The following is a 25,847-nucleotide window of genomic DNA, read 5'->3' as shown; positions in this document are numbered from 1 at the left end:
TTGTTATAACAGGTATCTAGTGAACATTATGAAATGCCAAGTCAAGTCCAACCGACAATAACTAACTTTGGCTTGTTTTGCCGATAAGCTATTCAAACTTCTGCCATCAGAGGTTAATCTGTTACTTCCAAGACACCTAAGAATGTCTGCCGGAAAAGTCGCAATCATTACAGGAGGTGCTTCGGGCATGGGCCTGGCCACGGCCATATCCCTAGCTGCCGCTGGTTGGAAAGTTCATATCCTCGACCTCAACAGGTCTGCTGGTGCAGAAGCTACCCGCCAAAACCCGGACCTGATCTTCACTCAGACTGATGTGAACTCATATAAATGTTTGTCTTCTGCCTTCGACAGAATTTTTATATCTGAAGGGAGACTCGATTTTGTCTTTGCTAATGCCGGCATTCTCGGGCTCGACAACTTTTATGACAAGGCGGACTCGCTTCCACCACCGGAGCCACGACAGTTGAGTATTGATATCAATTTGAAGGCTGTTGTGACTACCTCATATCTTGCGAGGCAATATTTCCTAGCCTCGGACAATCCTTGCCAGGATCCCGTTATAGTGATAACCGCCAGTATTGCGAGCTTTGTATGAACCATTACCCCCAAAGGAAAGACACACTGGGCTGACATCATAAAGTACGCACAAGAGTTCAATCCCCTATACACTGCCTCAAAGGCTGGTGTGCTTGGGTTCATGCGATCCGTGGCCTACCCATTCTTTAATGACGGGATTCGAATACACGCCATCTGCCCGGGCACTATTCGCACGAACCTGCTCACAAATGAGATGATGAAGTCTTTTCCGGATGAACATCTGACCTCAGTGGAAGCTGTGGTATCAACTGTTGAATGTCTGATCAAAGGCGGGAGCTTTACAGACTCGACGGGGAAACATGTATCCGGAGCTGACAACTATGGATTGGCTGTTGAGATTTTTGGCCCGAGTATCTTTTTCAGGGACCAGATAGAGTATAGTAGCAACGGGTTAAGGGAGCTATGTGAAGCTGCAAGCTTGAAAAATCAAAAGGCTAATTTAGCTAGTAAGGTTTAATACATGTAATTGACTTAGGGAATCGAAGGTGCCCCAGCAAAATCCGAAGACGCAAGCTACGAGACATAACTACCGGCAGCAGCAAGAATATGGTTATCAAGGATAATAGATTTGTAGTAAATCTCTAAATAGACGATATAGTATTTTACGAGAACAGTTCAGAATATGAGCCGTGTGTATCATCGTTTGTCGTGAAGGTATGAGGTGTAACGAAAAAGATGTTAGCTTTGAGGCATGCTATGAGACGTCTGAGGCCATAGGCTGGTTTGCGTAACCTTTTTGGCAGATTGTGCGAAGTTTGCACGACGACAAAGTAAAGGTAAGGCATGCGAAGCAAGATATGTGCATTCAAACGTCGGTCCATAAGACTAGCCTGAGCATATAAAACACATTTATAAGCACTTTCATAGATTCTAGCTCACAAGCTATTAATAAAACATCTTTAACATGCATTAAATCTACTATTAAGAGAGGTAACACTTTATACCGCTCAGCTTTATATCCTATGTAATCTACCAATAATCAACCTAGCACAGCTTAGTTTATCCACAGTTAGAAACACCACTATCAGAAATTATTAGCTAATATTAATTTTTGATTCTTGTATAACTTATATCTTACCAGCAGTATTGAATTTCCTGTACTATTTAATTACCGGCTGCCAGCTGATGCAAATAATAACTGTCAGGCGGCCTTCAGACAGCAACGCAGTTCAGTCATTCATTCATTCATTCATTCACCTATACACTGGAGACATAGCCATATTTCAAGGTTCATCATATGTATAGTCAGAGGTAGTTGAAAGGCAAGCTTCAAGAAGACAGTTATTTCGGTAACTATAACAGGCCCCAAGGGGGAGAATCCAATTACAAATTATTGTCTTCCAGTTCTTTAAAGAACATCTCATATACATTCGCCACCTCCCAGCTATCCCAAACCCCCTCACGTCGATGCATAGACCGCAATAACGTAATTGACCTCTTGCGAATCTCTCTACGTGTACACGAAGCGCAGATAGTTGAAAGCCCACGGACAATATGGCCGTCGAAGACGAACAATGGCCTCGATTGAGAATTCTCAAGATAGATAGCTTCCTCAAACTTATCCAAGATGCTTTCATAGTCAATTTTCTCGAACCCTGGGTCATTACAGTCCATCTTAAGAGAAGCTGACCACGTCGTCTGATACAACGATAATAGCGCCAGGCGTTGTTTGCCTTCGGGCGCGTACGCGGCCATGCGGGCGGAAGTGTTGAATAAGTGCAGTCTCGAACTCCAAGTATAGAGTAACGGCTGCGAAGGCTTGAGGGCTTGAGCCAAGGTCTCTTCATCTCTATGTGCAGGGCTCACGCTGACCTGCCCAACACATTCGCTCCGAGTGTCTCTGCCAGATGGGCCATTATCAAAAACTGCGTTCAAGGCAGATAGACACTCGTCCCTCTCCGCGATTGTTGCAAATGGTGTTTGGGGATAACCAATTTTTAATACCGGAGCATTCTCCGTTACATTGGAGAATGACGTATCTCCTGTGAATGCACCAATACTCTCGCCAAGAGAAGAGAACATAGCCGCCAAGGTGTCGAGAAGACCGCCGTCATTTTGATCTTGTCGATAAATGTTTCCGCTTGATGTCCTATCCCATGATCGAGCGATGCGAAGTGATTCTAGAAGCTGATAACCGGCACATAAATGGCGGACCGAGTTAGTATAACGCCTATGCAAGTTCTCGATGCATATGAGTATTGTGCAGCAGATTAATGCGATTCTTGTGTTATAGGTTGAGTTCTCTGCCATAACCTCTCGTATTAACGCAATAGCTTCACTGTATTTCAGATCAGCTTGATAGTCGTAGTTGATTGAATGATCGAAGCTGATTAATTTTCCAGGATGAGATGCGAGGAAGTGCTGGTGTGAAGCCCCCAGTGCACAAAGTGTATGCTTGATGGGTTTATTCGAGTTTGAAAGTGGGAGAATGATCTTATACCAGAACCCTCCAGAGCCATTGGTCATCTCAAGATCTGGAATAACCCGCTTCCTTACGTGATAATAAAGAGCATTGTCAGTTGAGTTGACTATGATACCATCAGTCAGAGCGGGTGGTATTGATATAATGGGAAGACAGGTTCTTTGATGGGAGTTCGGATGCAATGGTGATATAAACCATCCATTGCTGCTTTCACTGTGTGATTTAGAGCTGGGCTGTAGATAGCCATCACATGCCCATTGGTCTTTCCTGCACCGAAAACACGAAGGCTTGGCCTCATCACATTTCAGGTGACGGCGTCTACAGGACTAGATTAGTATCACAGCTTAAACCAGTCGCTATCATACAAGTACTGACTTGCTGCATGCCAGATTAGTAATGAGTCTCTCTAACTGGGTTAAAGACTATCACAAGCACTTACCAAGTTATGCATCCGGTTCTCACCTTTGACCCCTTCGCCCTCGTTCGCTTCTTTCGTGGTAAATCCTGAGATCGGCTCGTAACCATGGTGGACCCATTTGTTACAAGACAACTAACCGGAATTGCGTATCGGGAACTTGGCTGTCTTGAGTATCATCAGGCTGGTGCTAGCGCGTGGTAGATGACGCGTCGAGCCTTCAGCATAGAATGTCTTTCCCCTTGGAACGGTATCACCCGTTGTCATGCTATTGGTACTACCGTAAGTCGTCCCACAACCTTTGCAGAATGGGCCTTCGTCTCATGTGGTGGAATCACGGCTAGACTAAATATAGTTTAAGCTGTTATTGATTCTTAAATCCGGATATTCGTATAACGTACATAATAAGCGGGAACAACGATCTTGATCATAATGACCTGTACGCCGTAGTATTTTCCTCATCTCCACATAGTTAGGGCCCGTCCTGGCATTAGCGTTAGCCGAAGCTTGGCACCAGATGCCTCATACATAAGCCCCAATGCCGCTGTGCGATCCAGCACAAGCGACAGGTTACGTAATTTTTATATGTGGCGCCAGACTTCAAATATTTAATGGGGCGGATCATGACGCGTCCCCTATGAGCAGGCGTCGGACGGCTTGGACGTATAGGGGTTGAACAAGGAGAACACCTGCTTGTTGGGCGTGAACAACAACTCAGACGACGAGGGCGATGATGTGGACTACCGAGTCAAAGGCGTATGAGATGCAAAGCTTGGTCGAGCGGTGCATATTTGAAGTTGAGATAATATCTGTCAACTTATGATAGGAGGGTATAATGTGACCCTCAGAGGCCAAAATGAACGATAAGCTTAGGCCATGTTGAAACCCGATGCTCCGATTCAAAATGCCTTTCTTTTAGCAAAAGGGCAGGTGCAAAGATACAGATTAAGTCTAGTCGGAGAGGTGATAGGTTCAAGGGTACCTGTAATTTTATCAGCCACTCATGAAAGGGAGATGGTTATAGTTTATATAACTTACCTAACACCAGATGTGAGGATATGCTATGTGAGACGTTTTGCCCGAGTTATTAATGCAATGCATCGCTAAGAAAGATAGTCAAGTCAGCCTGCGGTACAGAGATATTGCTTGCAAAACAAATTGGCATTTGTGACAAGTTAGACATAATAAGTGATTAACATATCAGTGCGTGTATCTTGACTGAACTCGGAACAGATATTCACTAAATTGCAATAATGATTGTCAACTTGGACAGGCGTTGACATGCTGAGCGGCGATGGCATCCGTTGGTGAGGCTTGCGCACGTCAGTCGCACCATATGATTGGAGTTACCAGGTTTCCAAGAGTCAGACTGATTAGACTAGTCCCTTAGGCCTACTGAGGTGGAGCCAAGGATTTAAGGTGAAAGGAGGTTGGTTACCCTAGTTGAGGCGGGGTAGCTGTTAAGCTTAACCTAAATAATATTTTTTTATAAACTCACTTCTAATCTAAATTATAAAAATAGTTTAAACTTTAAACTTTTTCTTATATTATAATATATCTTATAATTATAATTTTATTTTATTAATATTAATTATATAATATATATTACCTTTATTATATAATATAATTAAAGTTTTCTATATATATAATTATATAAACCTTTTAATAATATAAGACTATTTATCTATATTAGCTAAACTAAGGAATTATAACGCCCTCTTAGAATTATATTAATTTATAAGAGAAAATTATTATAATTAAATAATAATAGTATTATTTTCTTAAGTTTAGTTAGTAGCTATAATAGGAATATAAATCTAATTATGAAAAAAAAAATTTATATGCTTTTTAATAGCTAAGTTTCCGGAAAGAGTTATATAAGATAAGAAATCTTAGCTATGGTCTTGAAAACCTAAGCGTGAATATTCCCTCCTGGAATACCACAAGACCAAAAGCAAATATCCCCCTCAAAGGGTCATAGTAGGTAACTTGATCCTATAAGCCTGCACCTTTCAGCGCCACCCCTGAAGCTAGGCCCGGTAGTAACTAGACAGGAATGTAATAAGAAGTACAGGCCTAATTCTTTAATTGACTCAATGGCTGTGGTTGTAAACTGAAGCGGCAGCATGGTTTAGGTAGTGAACTGATTTTTTTATTAATGCCTTAAACTTATTATTTAATAAATACGGAATAATAAGGCCACAGAAAGGAGCTTAAATTACAAAGATTGTCCTGTTCCTATTGTTTCTATTGTCATGATGATAGCAAGATAGTAATACACACGTTTCAATAAAGTCCCTTACTAAATTACAGGCCAGGTAAATCAATATCCAGGAAAGTTAAAAGCTTTCTCTGGAGCTGTATTCTCTGTCCCACCATTATTTGGCAAATCACCGAGAAATGCTACTTGCATCTTGTAAAGGTCTGAGTGATCCCGAAGAGCCGAAGCCTGGGCTAGTACATCCCCTAGATCTTGCTGGACATCAAAGTATCTGCCATTTAAGCAGTCTTTTGCGATACCAGTTGCTAGAGCCACAGATACCATTCCACTTAGATAAGGAGAATCTTTAAAGTTCTCCAACACTTGAGCCATTCCTTTTACGAGGTGAGAGTATGCGCCCATTATCTCCTCTGGATGTACTTGAGAAACAGTTAGCCGGGCAGCAGATGGGATAGTAAACAGGAGTAAAATACCTGCTGAGGTCATTTGTGAGGGTACGGCACCAGGATGGATGGCATACAATTGAATACCATCATGGCCTCCCAGTTGCAATTCAGCCTGCCAAGAGCTAGTAAGACGTATCAATGCGGCTTTGCTAGTACTGTAAGTGGTGTTAAAGGGGAGATCAACTGTCCCGCCCCTGGAGGCTATGTTGATGATGGTACCACGTCCGGCCTGGATAAAGCCTGGCATGACGAGACGCATCAAGAACAACGGGCCATGTAAATTGATAGCCAAGTCTTTGATGATAGTCGCGGGGTCTTTAATATGCATCTGGATGGTCAAATGTGTTAGCGAAGCCAGAGGTTTCGGAATAGCTGTAAGCAAACCGGTCCTATACTATCCACCCCTGCATTGTTGATAAGTATATCAATTTTGCCCACGGTACTGTCCAGCTTGAGGTTCAGTTAGCTAACTACTGGACACAATCCCAGTCAGGCTATTACTTACTTCCTTGATGAGATTCTGGCAGCTGTCCAAATCTGACACATTGCAATGGATAGGCGTCGCAGCTGCGGCACCGAGAGCGCGACATCGATTCAGGAAATCGAGAGAAGGTTTGTTCCGGTTGTAAGTTAGGACCAGGTGGGCTCCGGCGACAGAGAAGCACTCTGCCATTGCCCGACCTATTGTGCCAGTCGACCCTAAGAATCTCAAGTCAGCATTATAAAGAGAACAAAGGGTAGTGTTTCTTAATTCTTGCCTGTAAGGAGCGTCACTTTGCCCCGTAGTGAGGCTTTGAATTTGATGGGGTGAACGAATGGATACACCTCATTGTGTAACTTTGGTTCAAATTGATCCATGACTGAAAATATAATTACCAAATCAGATGGAACAACTCTTGACGTAACCTAAATAGAGGTATATCAGATTTAAAATTACTTGACAGTGACTATATACTGCAGAACTGTCAAGATAGGCTGCGAGATACTTGATTGAGTGTAGAAGTAGGTCGCTTACCACGTGCGTCGTGTTCGTATGGGTAGGGTTCCATCCCGATATCGTGGGGCCCCGCGTGGGGTTCCGACAATACTTTACTAATGATCGGGATCTTGCTGACTCGGCTCCACGCAGAAGAGAGAATTGACTCAGTAAGTCTCAGTCTCACTGTTTGTGCTGCTGCATAACAAATCAATCGGAATTGCTTCGGCCCCACCCATTTTTCACGGGCCTCCCTATAGGCATTGGTATCTTCAACGACGTTTGAGGTTAGGGCAGGGATATAACCAGGAACATGAAGCTTCATTAGATTTACAAAGTTTAAATAGGATCAGTTTGACTCGCCACTAAGTTCACCGTTGAAACCTTTCCAGATCAACCATCACTTATACCTCAAAGCTCTTTTCGCATATTACTTGCAATTATTCACCATGTCAAGAGACAAATACTCAGCCGAGGTCGACAAGATCTGGAAAGAGCATCTTATAGATCAGCCTCCGCAGACTCCTCAACAAATTAAAGCTGGTAAAGCACTCATTGAGCTTTTCCTAGCGACGTTCGTGTACCATGACTACGATCGCACCCGTGAGCTGGTCTCTAAGGATTACATCCAGCACAATCCCTCGCTTGGAACTGGAGTCGATTCAATCATCGAGTTCGCCGAGAGAGAAACCAGAGAGCCCAACAGACCTTTCCAATTCAACTGGAAGCGCATTTTCGTGGACGGAAACTACGTGATTGCCCACAATCATGTCGAGACTGGTGATGGAACTGACGGCGTGAGAGTGGTTGAGATACTTCGATATGAGAATGGAGTTTTTACGGAGCACTGGGACACTGTCACCCCTGTTCCTCCTAAGTCAGAGTGGAAAAACCAGAATGGAGTTTTCTGAGTGCAATAAGGAGTTATGCTGCCCCTGGGAACGGCCTTGACAGGGGTTTCATTCTTGTCTTCATTCTATATTCGATATGTGGTAGCATCAATGCAATCCATTGTCGGAGGAGCAACATCAGTCCCAAAAGGAACGATTAGGTGCTCTTTATTGCCCAGTGCTTCAACAGCCGCAAGGATAGTCTCCTAGCGTTTAACGCCGGGGGCCTTTCGCAAGCAGTAGCCATAGCTAGTTCTGGGCTGTATGGCAAAGCATCCTCATCAGATACCGAAACCACGAGGCGGTAAGTTGCTGTCAGAAAATGTTGCAGATTTTGAAACCTATAAAGCTGCTTTTGACTTCTTATAAGTGATCTACCTGTATACCCCAAGAGAATAAGGCCTCTCGATCGATACTTGTTGGAATAGAGATCCTCGCTTTTAGCTCTATAAGGTTTTGAGTAACTAATGTAATTCGAAGCTTTATTATCCTGGAAGTCTTTTATCTGGGTAACTCTTGTAGTGCTCTCGTAAATTCAATGCCAAAACCCGAGCCAGTGGCCAGTCAAGACCCTCAAGTGTTTTTGTAGACTCATGTATCAGCCTCCTGCTTGCTCCCTCTTCCCACAGGCAACCCACGCCACCGAGATAAAGACGGCTGTCATTGTTTTGAGTTATCCATGCTTTTAGCATGTCTGTGCCCTGATCCAACCGAACAGTTACCAATAGGTTCAGGTCCTCCACCTCTGGCTTTTTACCCAACTCGATCCAGGCCCAAATCATGACTGCTGCGAGCAAGAAACCCATTGTCTCATGCTGTGACCCTGTTTTCCTGTTGCGAATCATTGACCAAGCCTTACAGGCGTGCATAAGAGAGGCACGTGCTTCGGTTTTGCTTTGTATCCAGGTACGCAACTTGGTGTTATTAATGGCCCTCTGGCTACTGCTCACACGCCAGCCCGTAAATGCATAAAGTTCTCGGACGGGTAAATAGATGAACATTGATAGTAGGTGGGAGAGACTTTGAACGGCACCAGAGAGTTTTGTTGGTGGTAGCAGCGCCTCGGCATGTTCCTGGAGGATATTTAGGTAGATTGGAGCACGATGAAGCTTTTCGGCATGATATTTGACTCCAATATTCAGCAATAGTATGTTGAAAGGGTCAGGGCTCAGAATCTTTTGAGTGCGATAAAATTCAAGAAGCACGCTTCGAAAAGGCAGAGCGTTGTAAGATGCTAGATTATCCAGCTTTCAGCTAAACTTCGGTGACTTGTTCTGTTAAACCAACTTACAGGTATTTCGATTTTTAAGCCATGCTTCTTGACTTGAGGCCTCCCAGAGTGACGGATGTGAAGGCGCTGGTAACTGTAGGCAATCTAGAGTAATTATTCCAGGGCCTGCCCAAAAACAGCTGTGCTGGCAATCGAGTATCTTATATGTCATCAGTCCTGGCATTTCATCGTATGGTTATATTTCCGTATGCTGGCTTACCCAAAGCGAGTAAAAGAGGCGCTGCAGGCTTTCCTTCTTGATCCATTCGGCCCAATTGTCATAGCCCGAACTTTTAGTTTCAAGTGGTCGACCAAACTCGTCAAAATTGGTGTAGCACGCCATCTTTCGACACAAGGTCTCGATGAGAGTCATCGTGGTAGGGACAGCCTCACACAACGACATTTGTGGGGAAAACATTATGCCAAGTAGATTGAGAAGAGCTGCCTGGACCAAGCAGACATCTGGCAGCAAGTTTCGCACGCGTTCAACCTGGTGGTAACGTTAAGGCCTGGGATATAAACTTCATCATTTGACGGACAGACCTGGACATGTATGGCTCGTCGGAGGAACTCTTGTAAATCATAGATAGTGGTTCTCGAGCTTTTTGCCCGAGAGAATATGGAGCCAACAGCAGCAATGCCAAGAGACAACATCCATTTGTCCCTGGTTGGGGCAAAGGTTGCTCTGTGCAGAAACGGGAGAAGGGAGTGGAACTCTTCAAAATATACTTGTATGAAGGTGTTAATATGAGTGATTGGTGGAAAGTTTCTGCAAGTGAACGGAGTCCAATATTCGTCGTCACTATTGTAACGTGCAAAATGCTTGGTCATTTCTTCGTACACGTCCTCGGTCAAACGCGGCACATGGCAGTAATCTTCTGCTCGCCACGCATCATAGTCTTGGGAGATGCCTTCATTGAATATTGAGACATTCACGTCACTTGACCTTTCATGTGAGGAATCAGGGGACTTGAACGTTTGGGTGAAGGTCGGTGCCGGGGCTTCTGTTTCAAGACCCTCCACAGCGGGTTCACTGGGAGCTGACGCTGGCATTTCTTGCGTTAGAGCAACATGTTGAGGAATTGTTGTCTCGGCCAATGAGTAATCAGGAGCTGACTGGGATGATAGGCTTGGGGTTTCATCTACAAGCGAGCGATAACCCTCCAGGCCCAAGAAAGCTCCTATGTTGCTGAAACCAAAACCTTGAAGGTCTCCATGAGTATCAAAAACGGACCCAAGATTCTGGTCTAGGACCAGTGGTGGCTGAGATAAAAGATAAGTGATTGCTTCCACGTCATTTGATGACCAGAACGGGAGTGGAGCGTTATTCATTTCCGAAAAATCCCCAAACTGCACAGGATTGACCTCTGGCTGATTCTCCAAATTTGAGGAAGTGGCCGCCTTTTGCAGCTCATGATTTGGAACGCTGGGTACTGATGTTTTACCATGATCGACGACAGAGCTTTGCGTGCTCTGGGACGCACGTCGGTTTCTTGACTTTGCATATGAGCAGTCTAGCTCCTTCGATGTACATCTACTACAGGGTAGTTGACCATCGCAGCGTTGCTTTGACTTGGCGCACTGCGAGCATGCCTTGGCGACATATGTCGTTCTGCGGTGCTTGGCTGGTACCTCAGAGAGATCGTGAATTTGCATGTGCCGGATAAGGACGTCTCTTTCGATGCATGTTAGCTATGGATGTCACTACCGAGATTAGTGTCTAATCGCACTTCCGAGAGAATGCAGCGTTGCATTCATTGCAGGGAAAAGGTCGCAGCCCCATGTGTCCTGTCCTATGGCGTTGAAGATGCTCGGTCCTGACGAAGACTGCATCGCAATCGGGACACGATAAAGTCATTTTCTCTCGTATGAGGCATTCCGACGCGGGGGTCGGAATCTAAGCGGAAGATGATAAGGTGAGCAAGCAAAAGAGATGATAACGTGGGGAAATGTTGGCCGGGCCCCTTTTTCTATCTGCCAGAGCAAAGGTGACTAGACCCAGCTCGGGGCGGTCAAACAACCCCGCATATCGGCATCGGCCCCACTGGTAGATCGTTACTACTCGTGAAGGTGACCCCAAGTGGGTATCTTGGCGCGGCATTGGTATGCATGTCCTCCGCTGGCGTGTTTGTTTATCACCAACAAGATCACATTGCAGGGGCTGAAGGGAAATGAAATATATAGTCAACAAGATCCCACAGAGTCAAGCCTAGGCGTGAACATATCTCATTTAAAAGTTTACATACCTTACTTCACCATGTACGACTGCAAAGGCAAAGTCGTTGTCGTGACGGGTGCAGCCCGCGGTATCGGTCAAGCCGTATCAGTGAAGTTTGCAGAGCTAGGAGCCACTGTCGTGCTTGCAGACATCCAACTCGCACCGCAGGAAGAGACTGTCGCAGAACTCAAACGCAAAGGGCTCTCAGCTTACGCCTTCCAATGCGATGTAACGAGTGACGAATCGGTCGCGGCATTTGCAACCTCCGTCTTGGAGAGCGCCGGTGTCCCTGATATCGTGTACAATAATGCGGTTCTTGTTCGCTCGGGCGGGGTGCTTGATGCCAGTCCAGACAACATTCGACATGAACTCGACGTCAATGTTCTGGGCTACTTGCGCATGGCCCAGGCATTTTTGCCGCACATGATTAGTCGAGGGGAAGGGTGGGTTGTCAACACGGCCTCACCAAATGCCTTCATTCCACCGCCTATTGTGGCCGAGAATTTGCTGGGCTATTGTATTACCAAGGGCGCCGAGGTTTCCATGTCATATTGCATGGCCACTTCACTTCGACCTCGAGATATTAAAGTCAGTGTGGTATTCCCTGATCTGACCTATACGGACTCAGTCCATGAGTTGAAAGGAAACGCCTCTGATGAGTTTCACCGCGGCTTCGTGAACTTTGTCACAACCCAAAGCCGCTCGGCAGATCTGGTGGCGGGGAGGATAGTTGATAAATTGGTTAGCACAGAGGGATATGTTGTTAACGTCTCTGACGGTTTTGAGGAATCGCTAAAGGCATGGGTAAACCAAGGAATTGAACCAGGGTTTAGTTTACCGTCAGCAAGCTTGTAGAGCTCCATCGAGTTGCTAGTATGACTATTTGCCAATTTCCTTCATTGCAGGGATTTATCCAGAATATGTGTATGAGAATGTTACCTCATAGATGACATGAGTCATTTCGGACATTCCTATAGCTAGCTATACAAAAGACGACGCCGTTTAGTCCAATCTCTTTACTATAGTTACCTTACTTCGCTGGAGGTGAGCTAGACTCACACATTTACAAATGCAACCGCGTAACCCTTCTCACATTACCAACCAGAATTATCTGCCTTGAAGAGTTAACCTTGCAGCCAAGTAGGAAACTCGTGTATCTACTATCCCGCAAGTGCTGTAAGCACGACAGTTCAGAAATATGGGTACTATGGAACTGCTGGCCCGACTTAACCCCGCAACTACCAACAGCAATATGGAGAGATTAACCCCACCCCCGCAATTCCGAGAACAGGAAGCATGCCTCCTAGGTCTGAATGAGGTCGGAGCACCGGGATCAGAGGCCAAATACTCTGTGGGTTCGCCAATAGATGTATAAAGTAGTCAGGACCTTGGAGAGACATATTGAAGATCAATCTCCTATCTCCCACATATCCATACTCATCTTCACCAATTCCTCGTCATGGCTTACAACTACGCAAAGCTCGGTCACCTTAGCTCTTCAAAAGACCCCCAATATGACATTATTGTAGTGGGCTCTGGTCACAATGGCCTCATTGCAGCGGCATACCTCGCCAAGGCCGGCAAGAAAGTTCTCGTTCTTGAGAAGGCGTCTTATCCTGGTGGAGGAGTTGCCTCTTTGACCATGGCAGAAGAAGGATTTACCAGTGAACGACACAGTGCCATCCATCAAATGATCCTGGCCAACCCCCTCGTGACCAAGGATGAGCTGGAACTTCAGTCAAAGTATGGCTTACGCTATCTCCCACTGGAACCGGCCTACGCAATCATCTTTGAAGATGGAGTTCTTCCACTGTACCATGACGTGGAACGGACCGTGGACACCATCACAGACTTCTCCAATGAAGCAGAAGGCCAAGCCTACTTGAAGTTTGCTACATTGGCCACCAAGTTTGTCGAGCTATCCATGCCATCTATGTTCGTTCCACCAACAACGCCTGTAGACCTATCGGCCCACCCAGAGATAGCCCAAGCGGTCAAGTTTGCGGCTAAGAATAGCTCTCTTGAAGTAGTGGAGCAGTACTTCAAAAGCCCAACAGTCCAAGTCGCCATTCTCCGATTCGTCACGGAAGTACAGCTGGCACACCCGAAGACCCCAGGCACAGGCGTCATGGCCTACATGGCTATTGGTCTCTTACACAAATACGGATTGGCTGTACCTCAGGGAGGCGGTTCAGCATTCACCGCGGCCGTGATTCGCGCCATAGAGGCCCACGGAGGTGAAGTGCGCCTCAACACTGAAGTCATCAAGATCGTGACCGAAAGTGGCCGCGTAATCGGTGTCCGTACAAGAGCCGGTGAGATTCGTGCCCAGAAAGCTGTAGTCGCCCAGATCCACCCTCACATCCTTGACAGGCTTGTAGATGGATTAGATCCAGAAGTTACAATTCCAGCAAAGGAAACGAGACTTTCTGAGTACACTCTTTTTGTTGTCCATGCAGCCATGGAGTCGCCGCTGAGATTCCGGGCTGGCGGTGTAGCCAACAAAGTGGTCATGAATACCATCTGTCCTGGGAGTCTCGAGTCACTTCTCAAAAGCTACGAAGAGATAAATCAAGGCAAGATACCTGAGGACTTAATCATTGGGGCCTCTATCATCACCAACGCTGACCAGACGAGAGCTCCGCCAGGGAAATCGCTTCTACATGCTGTGGTGATGGTCCGAGCCGACAACGCTGAGGTTGGCTTCCATGGATGGGATGCAATCAAGGATGAAGTCACCTACAAGGTTTTTCAGTACTTATCCAAGTATGTCGAGGACTTGACACCTGATCAAATTCGGGGCTATCATGCGGTGACCCCCCTTGATCATGAGAATGACACGTCCAGCTTCCAAAGAGGTGATATTTGTGGCCTCTCAATGGCTTTCGATCAGATGGGCGGTTCTCGTCCTACCCTTGCCTTGGCCCAATATCGAGTTCCTGGCGTCAACGGTCTTTACCTCGCAGGCCCTTTTATGCATCCAGGTGGCGGGGTATGGGGCGGCGGTCGTCCTGTGGCAATCCGTGTATTGGAGGATCTAGGTATAAAATTTAAATTGTAGTCGGCAAGGGTCTCAATCGTTTCTGGTATCTCTCTATATAACAATTGCAGCGGCTGGCATCAGTGTCGTCTCCTGGATAGCGCAAATAATGGCAGTTACTGCTCAAGCCATCCAATGAAAACTGACGGTAGAGACCATTGATCAGCTGGTTCGCAAGCGTGAGCGACGTTAGTGATGAGGTCAGTTACTTTTAGGTTCCGCAATCATTGCCACAAAGAACTGATTCTAAAACAAAATTACACATTGACGGCCAGCGAATGAGCTGGCTGTCAAGAAGGCACAATGCTCCCAAGCATAAGCTTTGCGGTTCGATTAACTGGTATCTACTTAAAGCCAATGTCCTTGAGGGTTGGTAGTTGTTTTGCATCGTGTTGTTACTAGTTAAACCTTCCGCTGATAGCCTCCCTTCGTGAGTCACCAGGCTACTACCGGGCTGGCTTGTAGTGTTGTCTCATCGATTTCGTAGCCTTACCCTTTTCTCCAAACTCATCTATATTAACCTTACACCTGCACGTGCTGCTGTTGAAGGGGAGATTGACGATATGGAGTGGCCATAAAAGTCAATATGGGAAGATTTTAAATGACTCACAACCCTTGACCTGTGTTGGCAGCCTCAACTCTAAGAAGACGAACCATTAGCCAGGGGATATATGCATGGCAGCCTTGACGCCACTTTGGGTCTGCCGAAGCTTGCACCTTGCTTTCATGGAAACGTAATAAGACAGAGAAGCCTCGAGTTGTTTCTTTTGAGAACGATGGATATTGGACTTTCTCCTTTTATAACCAATGACCCAGGGAATGACAGTGGATCTTGGTTGGCTGACTTCCGTTTTCATCTCGTGATTTGGGCACCTAGCGTGGTTATTTGTCTACTCCCCTAATGTCCTCCTGGTTGATCTGCTACTGGAATAGACGTGGCAAATATCATCATAGCAAGACTTCTGTCTCCACGGGCCTCCAAGGCAATCTCTTGTGTTGACTCCCAATGCAGCTGGTGTGCGCCACGGAAAGACACGTGCAGATTCTTCGAGTGTAGTCGGACATTTCCAACACAGACAAAGCCCCATGGCTACATCAAGTGCCAATTTGTTATGCCTCTTGTTCCTGAGCCTCTTTATTTGAGGCATGAACCGGAGCTTACATGACCAATAGCCACAAATTTAAGGTTCGGCAGCTGCCGCAACCCTTGGCTGTCTTCCGGGAAAGTTCTGGAACGCAGTCCCGGGAGTATTTTAATTCCGAGGCGGCATTTATTTATCATCGTTTCCTTTACTAAGTAGCCTGCTATCCACACAACCGCGCGCCAGTTACTAATGTCCATCCCGGTGTGTCGGATGTATTATACTACCGATGTTTCACTCGCATATTTGCCACGTAGGTATATGAACGGTCTCCGTACCAACTAGAATAATTTTGAGAACCATCATCTTCTCTCTTCTTGACTGTTCCTGGATCGACAGACATACCCCATTTTCGAAAGAAGAAGCAGAAAAACAAAACACAAAGACCATGGCTATCATCGCTGTTGCTGGAGGCGCCGGAAAGCTCGGCCGTGCAATTGTTGAAGCACTTGTTGAACAGGGTCAGCATAGCGTGGTGGCCCTGGCTCGAGAGGTAATTATATCGCAATACAAGGCTTGGCAAGAAGACATCTCACACATCTTTCAGGCTAAAGATGTACAAGGAGCCCAGGTGATCGCCGTGGACTACACCGACGTCGATAAGCTTGCAGCCACGCTTGAGACCAACAGCATTGAGACTGTCATATCCACCATTAACTCTATGGACGACGTCTCGGCTGAACTGAGCTTGATCAAGGCAGCTGAGAAATCGGCATCTACCAAACGATACATCCCTAGTATCTGGGGCGTCAAGTACACTGAAGAGTCAGTGCTGCCGTGCTCCTAAGATTCTGGAATAACAAAACTAAACTGCGAGGACAGGATCGCATCTTATTTCCCCATCGCTCGGGCCAAGCTCAGCATCATTGCTGCATTAGAAGCAACGTCGACCCTCGAGTACACTGCTGTGTACAACGGCTACTTTGCTGACTACTGGGTGCTCCCCAAGGTTAAGTCTTACCAAAGCCCTCTCGCTCTGGTAGTCGACATTGCGAACGATTTTGCCGCTATTCCTGGGTCTGGCAACGAGCTCGTGACCTTTACCCACACCTTTGACGTCGCACGCTTTGTCGCGGTGCTCGTTGGGGCGCCCAAGTGGGACAAGGAGTCCTATATCATTGGGGACAAGGTCTCGTGGAATCAATTCGTGCAATACGCCGAGGAGGCCAAGGGTGTCAAGTTCACCGTCAAACACGACTCGATCGAGGACCTCAAGGCCGGTAAAATCACGGAGCTGCCCTCTCACCCGCACATGTACCCCTTCTTCCCCAAGCCGATGCTGCAGGGCTTTTTTGCTGCTTTTGGCCGCATGTTCATTGAGGGGGCGTTTGACCTCAAGCCTGAGCGTACGCTCAATCAGGAATTCCCTGAGGTCAAGGCACGAAAGATTAAGGACCTTCTCTTTGAGGCTTGGGGACAGTAGTTTCAACAGTGGTTTTAGCATCAATTGACCCCCGGTTGAGTATATCAACAAGTGGAACTTTGTGGAGAAGCAAGCATCCTTGCCAGTGATTACTAAGAGCTGTGATTGATGATCGGATGTAATTTAATTCCGACGCTGGTGACATTTGACAAATCAAGTGGGGTAAATTATAAATATGGGTCTGTCAATTTCAGAAACCCCGTCAACTTTCAAGGCAAGCATTAAACCCTTGACTTTTCCTTCTATAATATTCGCTATCAATGATTTGAACCTTTGAATACAAGAAGCGGAATGGAAATTCAAGACACACAGGCCGTCGGCGATGGAACAAGTAGACGAACTGGTAATGTAAGCCCCCGCAATCTGACGTCTTACCCTGCAGGCCTAAGTCCAATAGGCTTGTGTTCCGTGTAGAAGTAGCAAGGTACGATGTGACGGCAAATTACCAAGCTGTCAAAGATGCTTGAATCGCAGGACGAGATGTCACTATGGCGAGCGGAAAGGAAGAGGGCGTGGCAAAAGGTGCGTCTCTGTTGTCGCATGAAAGACGCAAATGTTGATTTCGAATAGCAAGCAGTACATTCAAACACTCGAGCAACGACTAAAGAATGTTGAAGTTGCACTACAAGTCTCCCCTACAGTCAATGAAGATTTAAGTCAGGTTTCTGCAGACCCTCGACACTCTCATGAGACATCCAATTCCCATGGGACAACAATGGCCGATCGAACTCGATCTCTGCCGTCGAGATGGCCGGAAGAGATCACCAGAAACATATTTCAGGCTCAGAAGAACAAGAGCAACCTCGAACGAACAGTCTTCGTCCCACTTCCCCCGAAAGAGCACATTTTACACTTTATATCCAGCGCCCTAGAAGACATGTATGAAGTACAGTCGCTCTTCAGCACTGACGATGTTCTGAAGCTTGTCAATGACCAGTATTCGGCCGGGTCATCAAACTGTCACGCCAATCCTACTCGTTGGGCAACGCTGAACGCTCTTATTGCCACGGGCATTCACTGGAAGGCCGACAACAAGGCGATAGAAGAATTATTCCCCGTTTCGTGGGCATACTTCAAAAATGCCTTTGCTATTTTTCCAGAGATCGTCATGAACAGTGACGGTATCGACTCCTGTCAAGCGATGATTGCTATGGCATTCTTAATGAGGGGAACCGCCGACGCCCGCGCATTCACTGTACTGCTATCCGCGGCTGCACATGCTATCCACTGTATTAGCTTGAACTTGGAAGATCTTTGTGGATCGAGTGACTTGATCGATATAGAAAGGCGTAGGCGGTCTTTCTGGACCATATACGTGCTCCGATGCAATGCGTCGCTCAACTTTGACCTTCCCGCCCCATCTGATGAAGTTAGTGTTGAGCTTCCATCACAGGGCCTCGCAATAGATACCAGTTCCAGCACACATCTACTGAGGCATATGTCAACGTTGGCACTGATTCAGTCGAGAATAAGTCGATGCTTTTGCCCTGGCTCATCGCTCTCGAAGAGCATTGATAAAATGACTCAGGCTCTTGCTGAATTAGACAAGGACCTCGAATCATGGAGGACAGGACTGCCTTCAGAAGTTCAGCCTACAGCATTGGCCCAAGTGGATAATCTGGGCATCATACAGCTCCACTTTGCCTACTATGCTTCTACTTGGAAAATTTATACAGCTATCGGGAAGATCTTTAATGTCCCTCTAACGTTGATCGAACGAGAACAGCCAAATCTGCATCTGAGTACGCTTATCCCCACACATAGCGCCAGAGCCACGATTTCTTTGCTTCAAGGTCTGTCCTCACAGCCACTGGCCTCTCTATGGTAGGAAGCCCATCTGCTTATATCTTTTGTATGCTGATGTCCCAGGCAAATCATCTGCTACCCCACGTGCGCTGTTCTAATTCTTTTGACAGCCGTGCTTCATAATCCTGCAGATTCAGAGGTGGCTATGAACCTCACATGGATTGGAAAGTTTGTTGGCTTTCTGAAAAGTTTCCAAGACCAAGAAGGATGTGATCTGAAAGGTCTCATCAGCTTTTGCTCTGAGCTATACGATATTGCATCCTTCGCCCAGCACAATCCAGCAGAACAGAAGGATGAGAATGAGAATGAAACAGCAGGGCTGTGGCAACAGTATACAGTAGGTCACAATTCTACTACGAGGGAACGCTTCTGACCTCTTAGGATCTATGTGTTTGTCTGCAAGGTTCTGAAGACCGCATGCAACTTGCACAGGGCCTTCTAACCAATATGCCGATACCATGCGCAAAGGCAAATAAAGTGTTCTCTGGCATATTGACTGAGCCAGGGGAAGATGGGTTTACAATGCTTGTGCCACATATACTCAAACCAAGTTCATTTAACTTCTTTGGTAACTTATAGCTTAACGTTATAAACAAAATTGTCACTATCAAGCATTACACAAGCAGCACATCAACACCAGCCATACTATCACGACCAGGTCAATGGCTGGGGAATGGCATACCAGCCCATCCTATACTCTTCGCCTGTGGACTGTGGCGGATATCCGGCTGGCACTACCATCGCTGTAGGCACATCACTTCCCAGCAATAAGAGGTATGCGTACATCGATATGTATGCCAGTACAGACGGCGCTAAAACGTTCAAATTCCTGAGCCATGTTGCTTACGGGCCAGGCCCAGAGACCGTCACCAACGGCGATAAGGCCATCTGTGAAGCCTCTTTGGTGGTATTTAAGGGAAAATTAATTATCTACTACTCTAATTAACGCGATCCACGCTATGGCCAGACTTATTTTATATTTTATATATTATTAAGAAGCTTAAGTATAATAAAAAGAGCTAAGAAATTGAGAAGTATTATTATTCTTATATTATAAATATGAAAACAGGTTTAGTCTTATATTTAATTATTTATTTATTAAATATAAATTTAATAATAATTATAAGTAATACTTTTAATACTTCTCTCTAATATTAGTAATATATTTATTATATAACTTAAACCTTTTGCTTATCCTTAAACTTCTAATAATAAGTACATAACAATCTTTATTTTATTCCCTCAATATATATCTTCTTTTATTGACTTTAGATCTTTAAGGTCTGACTCAGTAACCCTGAGAACTAAACCTTTGTCACGAAACAACATGTAGGAGTCAAACTGCATTGCCTTGTGTGGCTCAGCCAGTTGGAAGTCGAAGTGGCGAAAGAGCTAGGATTCTCGTTAGCATCTATGCAATTGCATCGGTTTAGTCCATACCTCAAAGAAAATCTTATTTAGCTCCATCAAGGCGATCGGCTTTCCCAAACAACTCCATCTCCCAAGCCCAAATGTCAATTCAACGTCTCGCTTTAGCTTAGCACTTGTCTTGTCATCAACCTCCGTGAATCTTTCTGGTCTGAAGATATGAGCATCCTTGCCAAACAAGGTCTCTGAGCGGAGAAGTCCTGAGAAGTTCATTCCTATGTTGGTACCTGCAGGGAGGAATTTTCCGTTATAGACGTCACCACCAGTTGGAACCTCTTTGAAACTCATGTTCGTCGAGACAGAGCGGATTCGAAGACATTCGTATACAATAGCCTGTTCATGTCGTCAGTTACGCTTCGATTAATAGTTTATATTACTAACCTGTACATATGGTTGAAAAAGGGAATCTGCATTGCTGATTGGTTTCGAAGCCCGCCCTTCACGGATAGTGTTTGCGATTTCTCGCTTCAAGCGACAATAGACGTGAGGTGTCGCAAGAATGTGAAGCATGCCTGCTCTGATGACGGATGCCGTGGTATCCGATCCTGCGACGAACATGAATATTGACTCAATCTCGCATTGGTCTTTAGTCAACCCGTGTTTCTTGAATGAACTCTTCGGAAAGTATCAGTAGAGCTCTCAAACCCCACAATTGGCAGATAAAGGGGACTTACAAGCATATCCCGTTTGACTTCACCATCACTGTGGTAGAACTCCTCAACAACCCTATTGGTAAGCCCCATCATTTTCCCTATTCCTTTTTTGTCTTTAATACTCGGACCAAACAGCCTGAGAAAGAGGGGAGAGAAAGCTATATTACGAAGCCATGGAACGTCTGTTGTCAATGAAACAATAGGCAGATAATCCCTCAGCGTGTCGAAGAAACAGTGGATGTCCTCATCTCTGTTCAAGCAGCCAAATTCCTGGCCTAGAGCAAGGCGAGAGATAACGTCTAAAGTAAAGAGGCCTGCGGTCTTCGACCATAGAAGCGGACGGAACTCTCTAGGTTTAGATATATATTTATCCTGTATGAGACGGACAAGGTTCATGATCTGCTCATCAATAGCAGCTTCTGGACCCATTGTTTCTTTACCACTGTAACCATAGATAAGCTTTGCTTTCATTTTGTCATGGGCTATCGGGTCCCTCATCATGAAAAGAGACTCATGCCAGGGATTCAATCGGGAACCGCTGTATGATGCTCCTTTGGCATATAAGCTTTTTGTACCGTTAACTTTGCGCAATAGCTCCAGATCATCTGTTAAAACCTCGTAAGGGCCGACCCTGACAATAGGGCCATATTTCTTATTGAGCTCAAGATGAGTCTCATATTGCTTGCCACTCAGTGCTAATCGGGCAAGCCAAAGGTATGAAAACTTGGCTAATAAAGGCCCCGGGATGTGACGTAGACGATACCACGATATAACGGAAGAGACGATATACCAAGCAATAATGGCCAGAGCGGCAGCCCACCAACAGTTGGCTGTAAAGTGCTCAAGAAGCATTTTGATGAGTTGTCTTCGGTTTGATAAAGAACAGAAGAGATCGGAAGAACGTGAATAATTGGTAGGGTTGGAATTATATACCCAGAGACATGGTCTAAACCCCTCTCAATGGCGGCGATAATCCCAGTTTCGGCGGCAGGGAGCATGCAAGCTGACCTTGGCTTTGATGCGGCAGTGATGCATTACTGGAGTTGTTTTAGAATATTATGGGTCGTTGTGACGATTCTGGCTTTTCTGCATATGCAACACTGCGGCGCTGAGATATTTCTTTGAATACGCTATCTACCCCTCCCGAGGGGGCCATCGATAGCCGAGCCTGAAAAATCTATCAGACAGCTCAAACCGAATAGTTATCATCAAGGCAACCTCCATGTCTTATTTATATATTTTACTGGAACTGGATATTCGAATTACGTTTCCTACTCATCTCGCAGCGCAGTAGAGATTGCCTTCATGCCCCCTTCAAGCTCCTCCCGAGTGGGCCATCCATAGCCGAGCCTGAAAAAGCTATCGGACATTTCAAACCAATGACCAGGTCCAACATATGTCGCATGCTTATTGAGAAGCCTCTCGTAGAACGCCGAAAACCCACCTTTGGGTTCCTGCTTGATACGGGGAAAGCAGACAACGCCTCCAGTCGGCTTGACCCATTCCAGCAGCTCCTCGCTTTCGATCCAAGACTCAACCATCTGAAGTCGGGCCCTCATCTCATGCGTTGTGTCGCTCAAGATCTTCTCACGTCGGGACAAGACATCGATGGCAATCCACTCGTTGATGACACTGCCACTGATGCTGATCTGTTCCTTTGCAGCAAGAAAGGTTTCCTGAAGTGTCTTGTTCGTGGTGATGAGCCAACCGATGCGGACTCCAGGCATGCCAAAGGACTTTGACAGTGAGCAAACGCTCAGAACATGATCGCCCATAGAGGCGGCAACGGGGAGCTTTTCGGCAAATGCGATATCCCGATACGTCTCATCGACAAGCAACAAAACGCCCTTCTTCTTTGTAATAGCAACAAGCCTATCGAGCGCCTCTCGAGAGAGGGTGGAGCCGGTAGGGTTATGTGGGCATGTCACCGAGACCAGCCGAGTGTTGGACTTGATGGCAGCCTCAACCTCGTCGATGTTGGGCTGGAAGCCATTCTCGAAAGTAACATCGATGTATGAGATCTCGCAGCCAACTGCCTTGGGAGTTTCCAGATTGGTTGCGTAGTTGGGACGCACTATGACAAGATGGTTACGATCTGAGTCGGAGGTGCTGCCCAATTGAGAGGTCGTGATTATGAACAGCGCCCCAGCAGCCCCTGACGTGATAAGAACATCGTCAGTACTCACGCCAGCGTCGTCGGCGATAAGCTTTCGTAGCTTGGTCTCGCCACGGTGTTCATTGTACAGGAGGGTGAGATTCGGTATCTTGATGTCCAGTGACTCGAGTGTCTGATCAGTAACGGAACTTTCTGAGAGATTGTACTTGATTTTATCGTAGCCATACTCCTCGGGCGACTCAATCTCAATGGGCATGCGCTCAAACTTCATTTTTGTATCGTTTGCGAGATGATACGAGGTGGCTGATATGTGTTGGGGGTCGAGTAACAAGCTTTATGAAGTGCCTGATAATTGAAGAAGATGGCAGACTGATTGTTGTGAAAGGGCTGAGAGTCATGGACATATAAGAGCTGATGTGGACCGATCAAAGATGAGACTAATGCCAACGAGAGATGTCATGACTAAGAGCTAGCCAGCAAGTATTCCCAAGCTTTCTCAAGTTACTGGCGCTTCGACCTGCCCTCCCAGGGTGGCTGCCATTGAGCCGAGTGTATCCGCTACAAGGTATCTTCCATGGACCTGGTTTCTATAGGGCTTGTTAAAGTCCCAGTCTGCTTTTCAAGACAGCTCAAATGTAGTGAGGAGATCATGATTACCCATGCTTCTCCTCCAGATTGGGAGAGACCCATATTGGCCCTAAAGCTCACATCAAGCAGCCCCTCACTCTGATATATATCATATAGCACGTTCAAAATCGTACTGCTATCAATGGGGTTCCAAATTAACTTGATCATTGAACGGTCCTTGTTATAAATAAAAGTGTCTATGTGAGCAACACATTGCTTCCTGTTTGGAACACCAATTCCAGCCCATCATGATTACAATTTGGCGGTGCAGCCCAACGGCATTTTAAGAGCTTAATGACAGTACCACTGTTCCCAAACCCTCCACTCTCGTCCAAGACACTAGATAGAAGTGACTCAAAAACGCCCTGTAGACTGGGCTCGGCCAGGCACCCAATGATATAGAGTGGCCAGACAAGTCCCCGAAGAGGAATGGCTTGGGGCCAGTCACTTAGCACAATGATTGACTCTGAAATCGCGTCTTTGACTTCGGGGAGTAATGCCCAGGGACCGGAGACTATTGTACTTGACAAGACTAGTGATGCAAGTGCGAAAATGTGCGAGACCCATGGCGCCGGTGGAATACTGCCTCGGATACTGGCCCCTGCCTATTCAAGTTTGAGTTGTTAGTTATGTGACAGTGCGGTCTCCTGATGCTATTCGTACTTACATTTGCAGTTCGCTTTAGTTCAGTGATGCCGTCTTGTAGTCTCTTCTCTATTCTTTGACCCCTTCTCGCTAACTCTGGCACGCTTAACCTCCCTTGTTGCTTCATGTCCTTCTTCCAGGCTTGAAGATGTGCCAAATCTCCAATGGCAATCATGACCCAGTTGCAACAGCCCATCAAATCAGCCATTTCAAGACTTGACCCTTCCAGCCATTGCCGATAAGGTATTCGTGGAACTCGCCCTGTCGTGGCACATGCCAAGATGTCATGCCATAAGGCTTCAGCCACGAGAAAATTGAAATCAGCTTGCGATTGATGAGGATCACCATCACGTGAAGTATTGATTGGAGAAGGCAAAGTACTTTTGGGTGACGATGAAGTCAGGAGCAGGGCGTCCGGCGAATGCATTGCGAGGACAGCCGTCACAGCGTCGAGATGCGGAACCCAGTCATACTCAGCTCCATTGAACACCTATAAAATCAGGGGAAGAAGTTAGTCCAGCAAGACACATCTGATTCCATGATCTACCTCGAAACTTATCAGGGTCAAACTTGCTGCTATAAATTCGGCAAGCTTGGTCCGATCGCTGAGGAGCGTCTCAGTCTCAGTGTGCTGCGAGAGTTTACGTAACTCTCTCAAGGCCATTGAGTGAAACTCAAAAGCTTCCTGGCTATAGGAGCACTTCTTCTGGGATGCATCTCGATGTAAGGTGGAGAGTGCAAGCGCAGCGTGCGACAGCGAGCCGCCGTTGCTCAGAAAGATGAGAAGCCAGCCTCTGTTGCCTAAACTGGACCGGGGCTGGAAGTAAGGGAACTGCCAAACGAACACATGATCGAGATAGTACATGATTAGAGATGCCAGCCTGGGTGGTAAGACGTAAGGGGGGTTGGGATCTTGTGATGGAGAGACTGGTTGTGCAGCTTCTTCCTCTTGAATTAACCTTCGGGTGAGTGGGAGGCTATTCCCAGCATCTACAAGCGTTTTTGGCGATTCAAAACTATCATAGCCACGATCTACCGCTTCCTCTGATAGCGACGGACTTGACAGTTCAGTCGCATCTGGAGCTGGCGGTGTCTGAATCTGGGCACGTCGCTCCGGCTGCACATCTCTTCCAAGGTTCTGATTCCGCTGAACCCTTCGAAGCTTCTTAACATGCTGTTTGACAGCCCTTTTGATTCGCTCAAGCTCTTCGTGCTCGGCAGCTGATCCGTCCATCCACGTAGGCTTGGAGCCGTAGCCGTGACACGGGATGCATCGGTCTGTGCATTCCCTGCACGCAGGGATCTGAAGGTCGCATTTCCGATGTCTGAGTTTGCAAGTCCAGCATCCACTCGGGAATGATCTCATGGCTGCTGCTCGAGCTGTTTTATCTCTGATGGAGGGGGAAAAGAACGACGTAGTTATGGGAACTCGGAGTTTGTGGAGCTTTTGGAGGCCATGCTACCCCACCACTTTGTCCCCGGCAAATCACAGCGTGTTTCGGGGTTCAGACT

At 46.4% G+C, this 25,847-nt stretch overlaps 12 protein-coding genes across 13 annotated transcripts; 6 read left to right on the top strand and 6 right to left on the bottom strand.

Moving 5' to 3' along the window:
- Nucleotides 1–142: 142 nt before the first annotated feature.
- Nucleotides 143–1,054, top strand: FOIG_15455 (uncharacterized protein; the record flags this gene model as incomplete). Its single annotated transcript, XM_031216816.1, has 2 exons — nt 143–589; nt 641–1,054. 2 exons carry the CDS (start codon nt 143–145, stop codon nt 1,052–1,054), a joined length of 861 nt encoding a protein of 286 aa, XP_031053508.1.
- Nucleotides 1,055–1,920: 866 nt separating this feature from the next.
- On the bottom strand, nt 1,921–3,063 carry FOIG_15454 (uncharacterized protein; the record flags this gene model as incomplete). Its single annotated transcript, XM_031216815.1, has 1 exon — nt 1,921–3,063. One exon carries the CDS (start codon nt 3,061–3,063, stop codon nt 1,921–1,923), a length of 1,143 nt encoding a protein of 380 aa, XP_031053507.1.
- Nucleotides 3,064–5,757: 2,694 nt separating this feature from the next.
- On the bottom strand, nt 5,758–6,774 carry FOIG_15453 (uncharacterized protein; the record flags this gene model as incomplete). Its single annotated transcript, XM_031216814.1, has 4 exons — nt 5,758–6,074; nt 6,129–6,429; nt 6,486–6,551; nt 6,607–6,774. 4 exons carry the CDS (start codon nt 6,772–6,774, stop codon nt 5,758–5,760), a joined length of 852 nt encoding a protein of 283 aa, XP_031053506.1.
- A 579-nt stretch (nt 6,775–7,353) lies between these two features.
- Nucleotides 7,354–7,988, top strand: FOIG_15452 (uncharacterized protein; the record flags this gene model as incomplete). Its single annotated transcript, XM_031216813.1, has 1 exon — nt 7,354–7,988. The coding sequence occupies exon 1, from the start codon at nt 7,527–7,529 to the stop codon at nt 7,986–7,988; it is 462 nt and encodes a 153-aa protein (XP_031053505.1). The 5' UTR covers nt 7,354–7,526.
- Nucleotides 7,989–8,452: 464 nt separating this feature from the next.
- FOIG_15451 (uncharacterized protein) lies at nt 8,453–10,990 on the bottom strand (the record flags this gene model as incomplete). 2 transcript variants are annotated; one of them, XM_031216812.1, is made up of 5 exons in its annotated part: nt 10,968–10,990; nt 9,781–10,912; nt 9,458–9,727; nt 9,259–9,397; nt 8,453–9,201 (listed from the first exon to the last, which is right to left on the bottom strand). In XM_031216812.1, the coding sequence occupies exons 2-5, from the start codon at nt 10,891–10,893 to the stop codon at nt 8,453–8,455; spliced, it is 2,271 nt and encodes a 756-aa protein (XP_031053504.1). In that variant the 5' UTR covers nt 10,894–10,912; nt 10,968–10,990. The 2 variants fall into 2 exon arrangements, with proteins under 2 accessions (XP_031053504.1, XP_031053503.1); XM_031216811.1 differs by having other exon boundaries at nt 9,781–10,970.
- A 504-nt stretch (nt 10,991–11,494) lies between these two features.
- Nucleotides 11,495–12,310, top strand: FOIG_15450 (uncharacterized protein; the record flags this gene model as incomplete). The annotated part of the gene is made up of 1 exon (XM_031216810.1): nt 11,495–12,310. One exon carries the CDS (start codon nt 11,495–11,497, stop codon nt 12,308–12,310), a length of 816 nt encoding a protein of 271 aa, XP_031053502.1.
- Nucleotides 12,311–12,914: 604 nt separating this feature from the next.
- FOIG_15449 (uncharacterized protein) lies at nt 12,915–14,516 on the top strand (the record flags this gene model as incomplete). Its single annotated transcript, XM_031216809.1, has 1 exon — nt 12,915–14,516. The coding sequence occupies one exon, from the start codon at nt 12,915–12,917 to the stop codon at nt 14,514–14,516; it is 1,602 nt and encodes a 533-aa protein (XP_031053501.1).
- Nucleotides 14,517–15,830: 1,314 nt separating this feature from the next.
- Nucleotides 15,831–17,095, top strand: FOIG_15448 (uncharacterized protein). Its single transcript, XM_031216808.1, has 3 exons — nt 15,831–16,130; nt 16,185–16,402; nt 16,460–17,095. The coding sequence occupies exons 1-3, from the start codon at nt 16,026–16,028 to the stop codon at nt 17,058–17,060; spliced, it is 924 nt and encodes a 307-aa protein (XP_031053500.1). The 5' UTR covers nt 15,831–16,025; the 3' UTR covers nt 17,061–17,095.
- A 165-nt stretch (nt 17,096–17,260) lies between these two features.
- FOIG_15447 (uncharacterized protein) lies at nt 17,261–19,667 on the top strand. Its single transcript, XM_031216807.1, has 5 exons — nt 17,261–17,408; nt 17,458–17,582; nt 17,631–18,884; nt 18,930–19,203; nt 19,248–19,667. Exons 1-5 carry the CDS (start codon nt 17,352–17,354, stop codon nt 19,443–19,445), a joined length of 1,908 nt encoding a protein of 635 aa, XP_031053499.1. The 5' UTR covers nt 17,261–17,351; the 3' UTR covers nt 19,446–19,667.
- Nucleotides 19,668–19,997: 330 nt separating this feature from the next.
- Nucleotides 19,998–21,824, bottom strand: FOIG_15446 (uncharacterized protein). The gene is made up of 4 exons (XM_031216806.1): nt 20,969–21,824; nt 20,676–20,909; nt 20,307–20,627; nt 19,998–20,258 (listed from the first exon to the last, which is right to left on the bottom strand). The coding sequence occupies exons 1-4, from the start codon at nt 21,797–21,799 to the stop codon at nt 20,109–20,111; spliced, it is 1,536 nt and encodes a 511-aa protein (XP_031053498.1). The 5' UTR covers nt 21,800–21,824; the 3' UTR covers nt 19,998–20,108.
- Nucleotides 21,825–22,218: 394 nt separating this feature from the next.
- Nucleotides 22,219–23,334, bottom strand: FOIG_15445 (uncharacterized protein; the record flags this gene model as incomplete). Its single annotated transcript, XM_031216805.1, has 1 exon — nt 22,219–23,334. One exon carries the CDS (start codon nt 23,332–23,334, stop codon nt 22,219–22,221), a length of 1,116 nt encoding a protein of 371 aa, XP_031053497.1.
- Nucleotides 23,335–23,887: 553 nt separating this feature from the next.
- On the bottom strand, nt 23,888–25,701 carry FOIG_15444 (uncharacterized protein; the record flags this gene model as incomplete). The annotated part of the gene is made up of 3 exons (XM_031216804.1): nt 23,888–24,295; nt 24,358–24,825; nt 24,883–25,701. The coding sequence occupies 3 exons, from the start codon at nt 25,699–25,701 to the stop codon at nt 23,888–23,890; spliced, it is 1,695 nt and encodes a 564-aa protein (XP_031053496.1).
- Between the last annotated feature and the right edge of the window lie 146 nt (nt 25,702–25,847).

This window comes from Fusarium odoratissimum (assembly GCF_000260195.1).
Source record: "Fusarium odoratissimum NRRL 54006 unplaced genomic scaffold supercont1.52, whole genome shotgun sequence".
Lineage (NCBI taxonomy): Eukaryota > Fungi > Ascomycota > Sordariomycetes > Hypocreales > Nectriaceae > Fusarium > Fusarium odoratissimum.
Note: the sequence above shows the minus strand (reverse complement) of the source record. Positions and strands in the feature narration are given on the sequence as shown.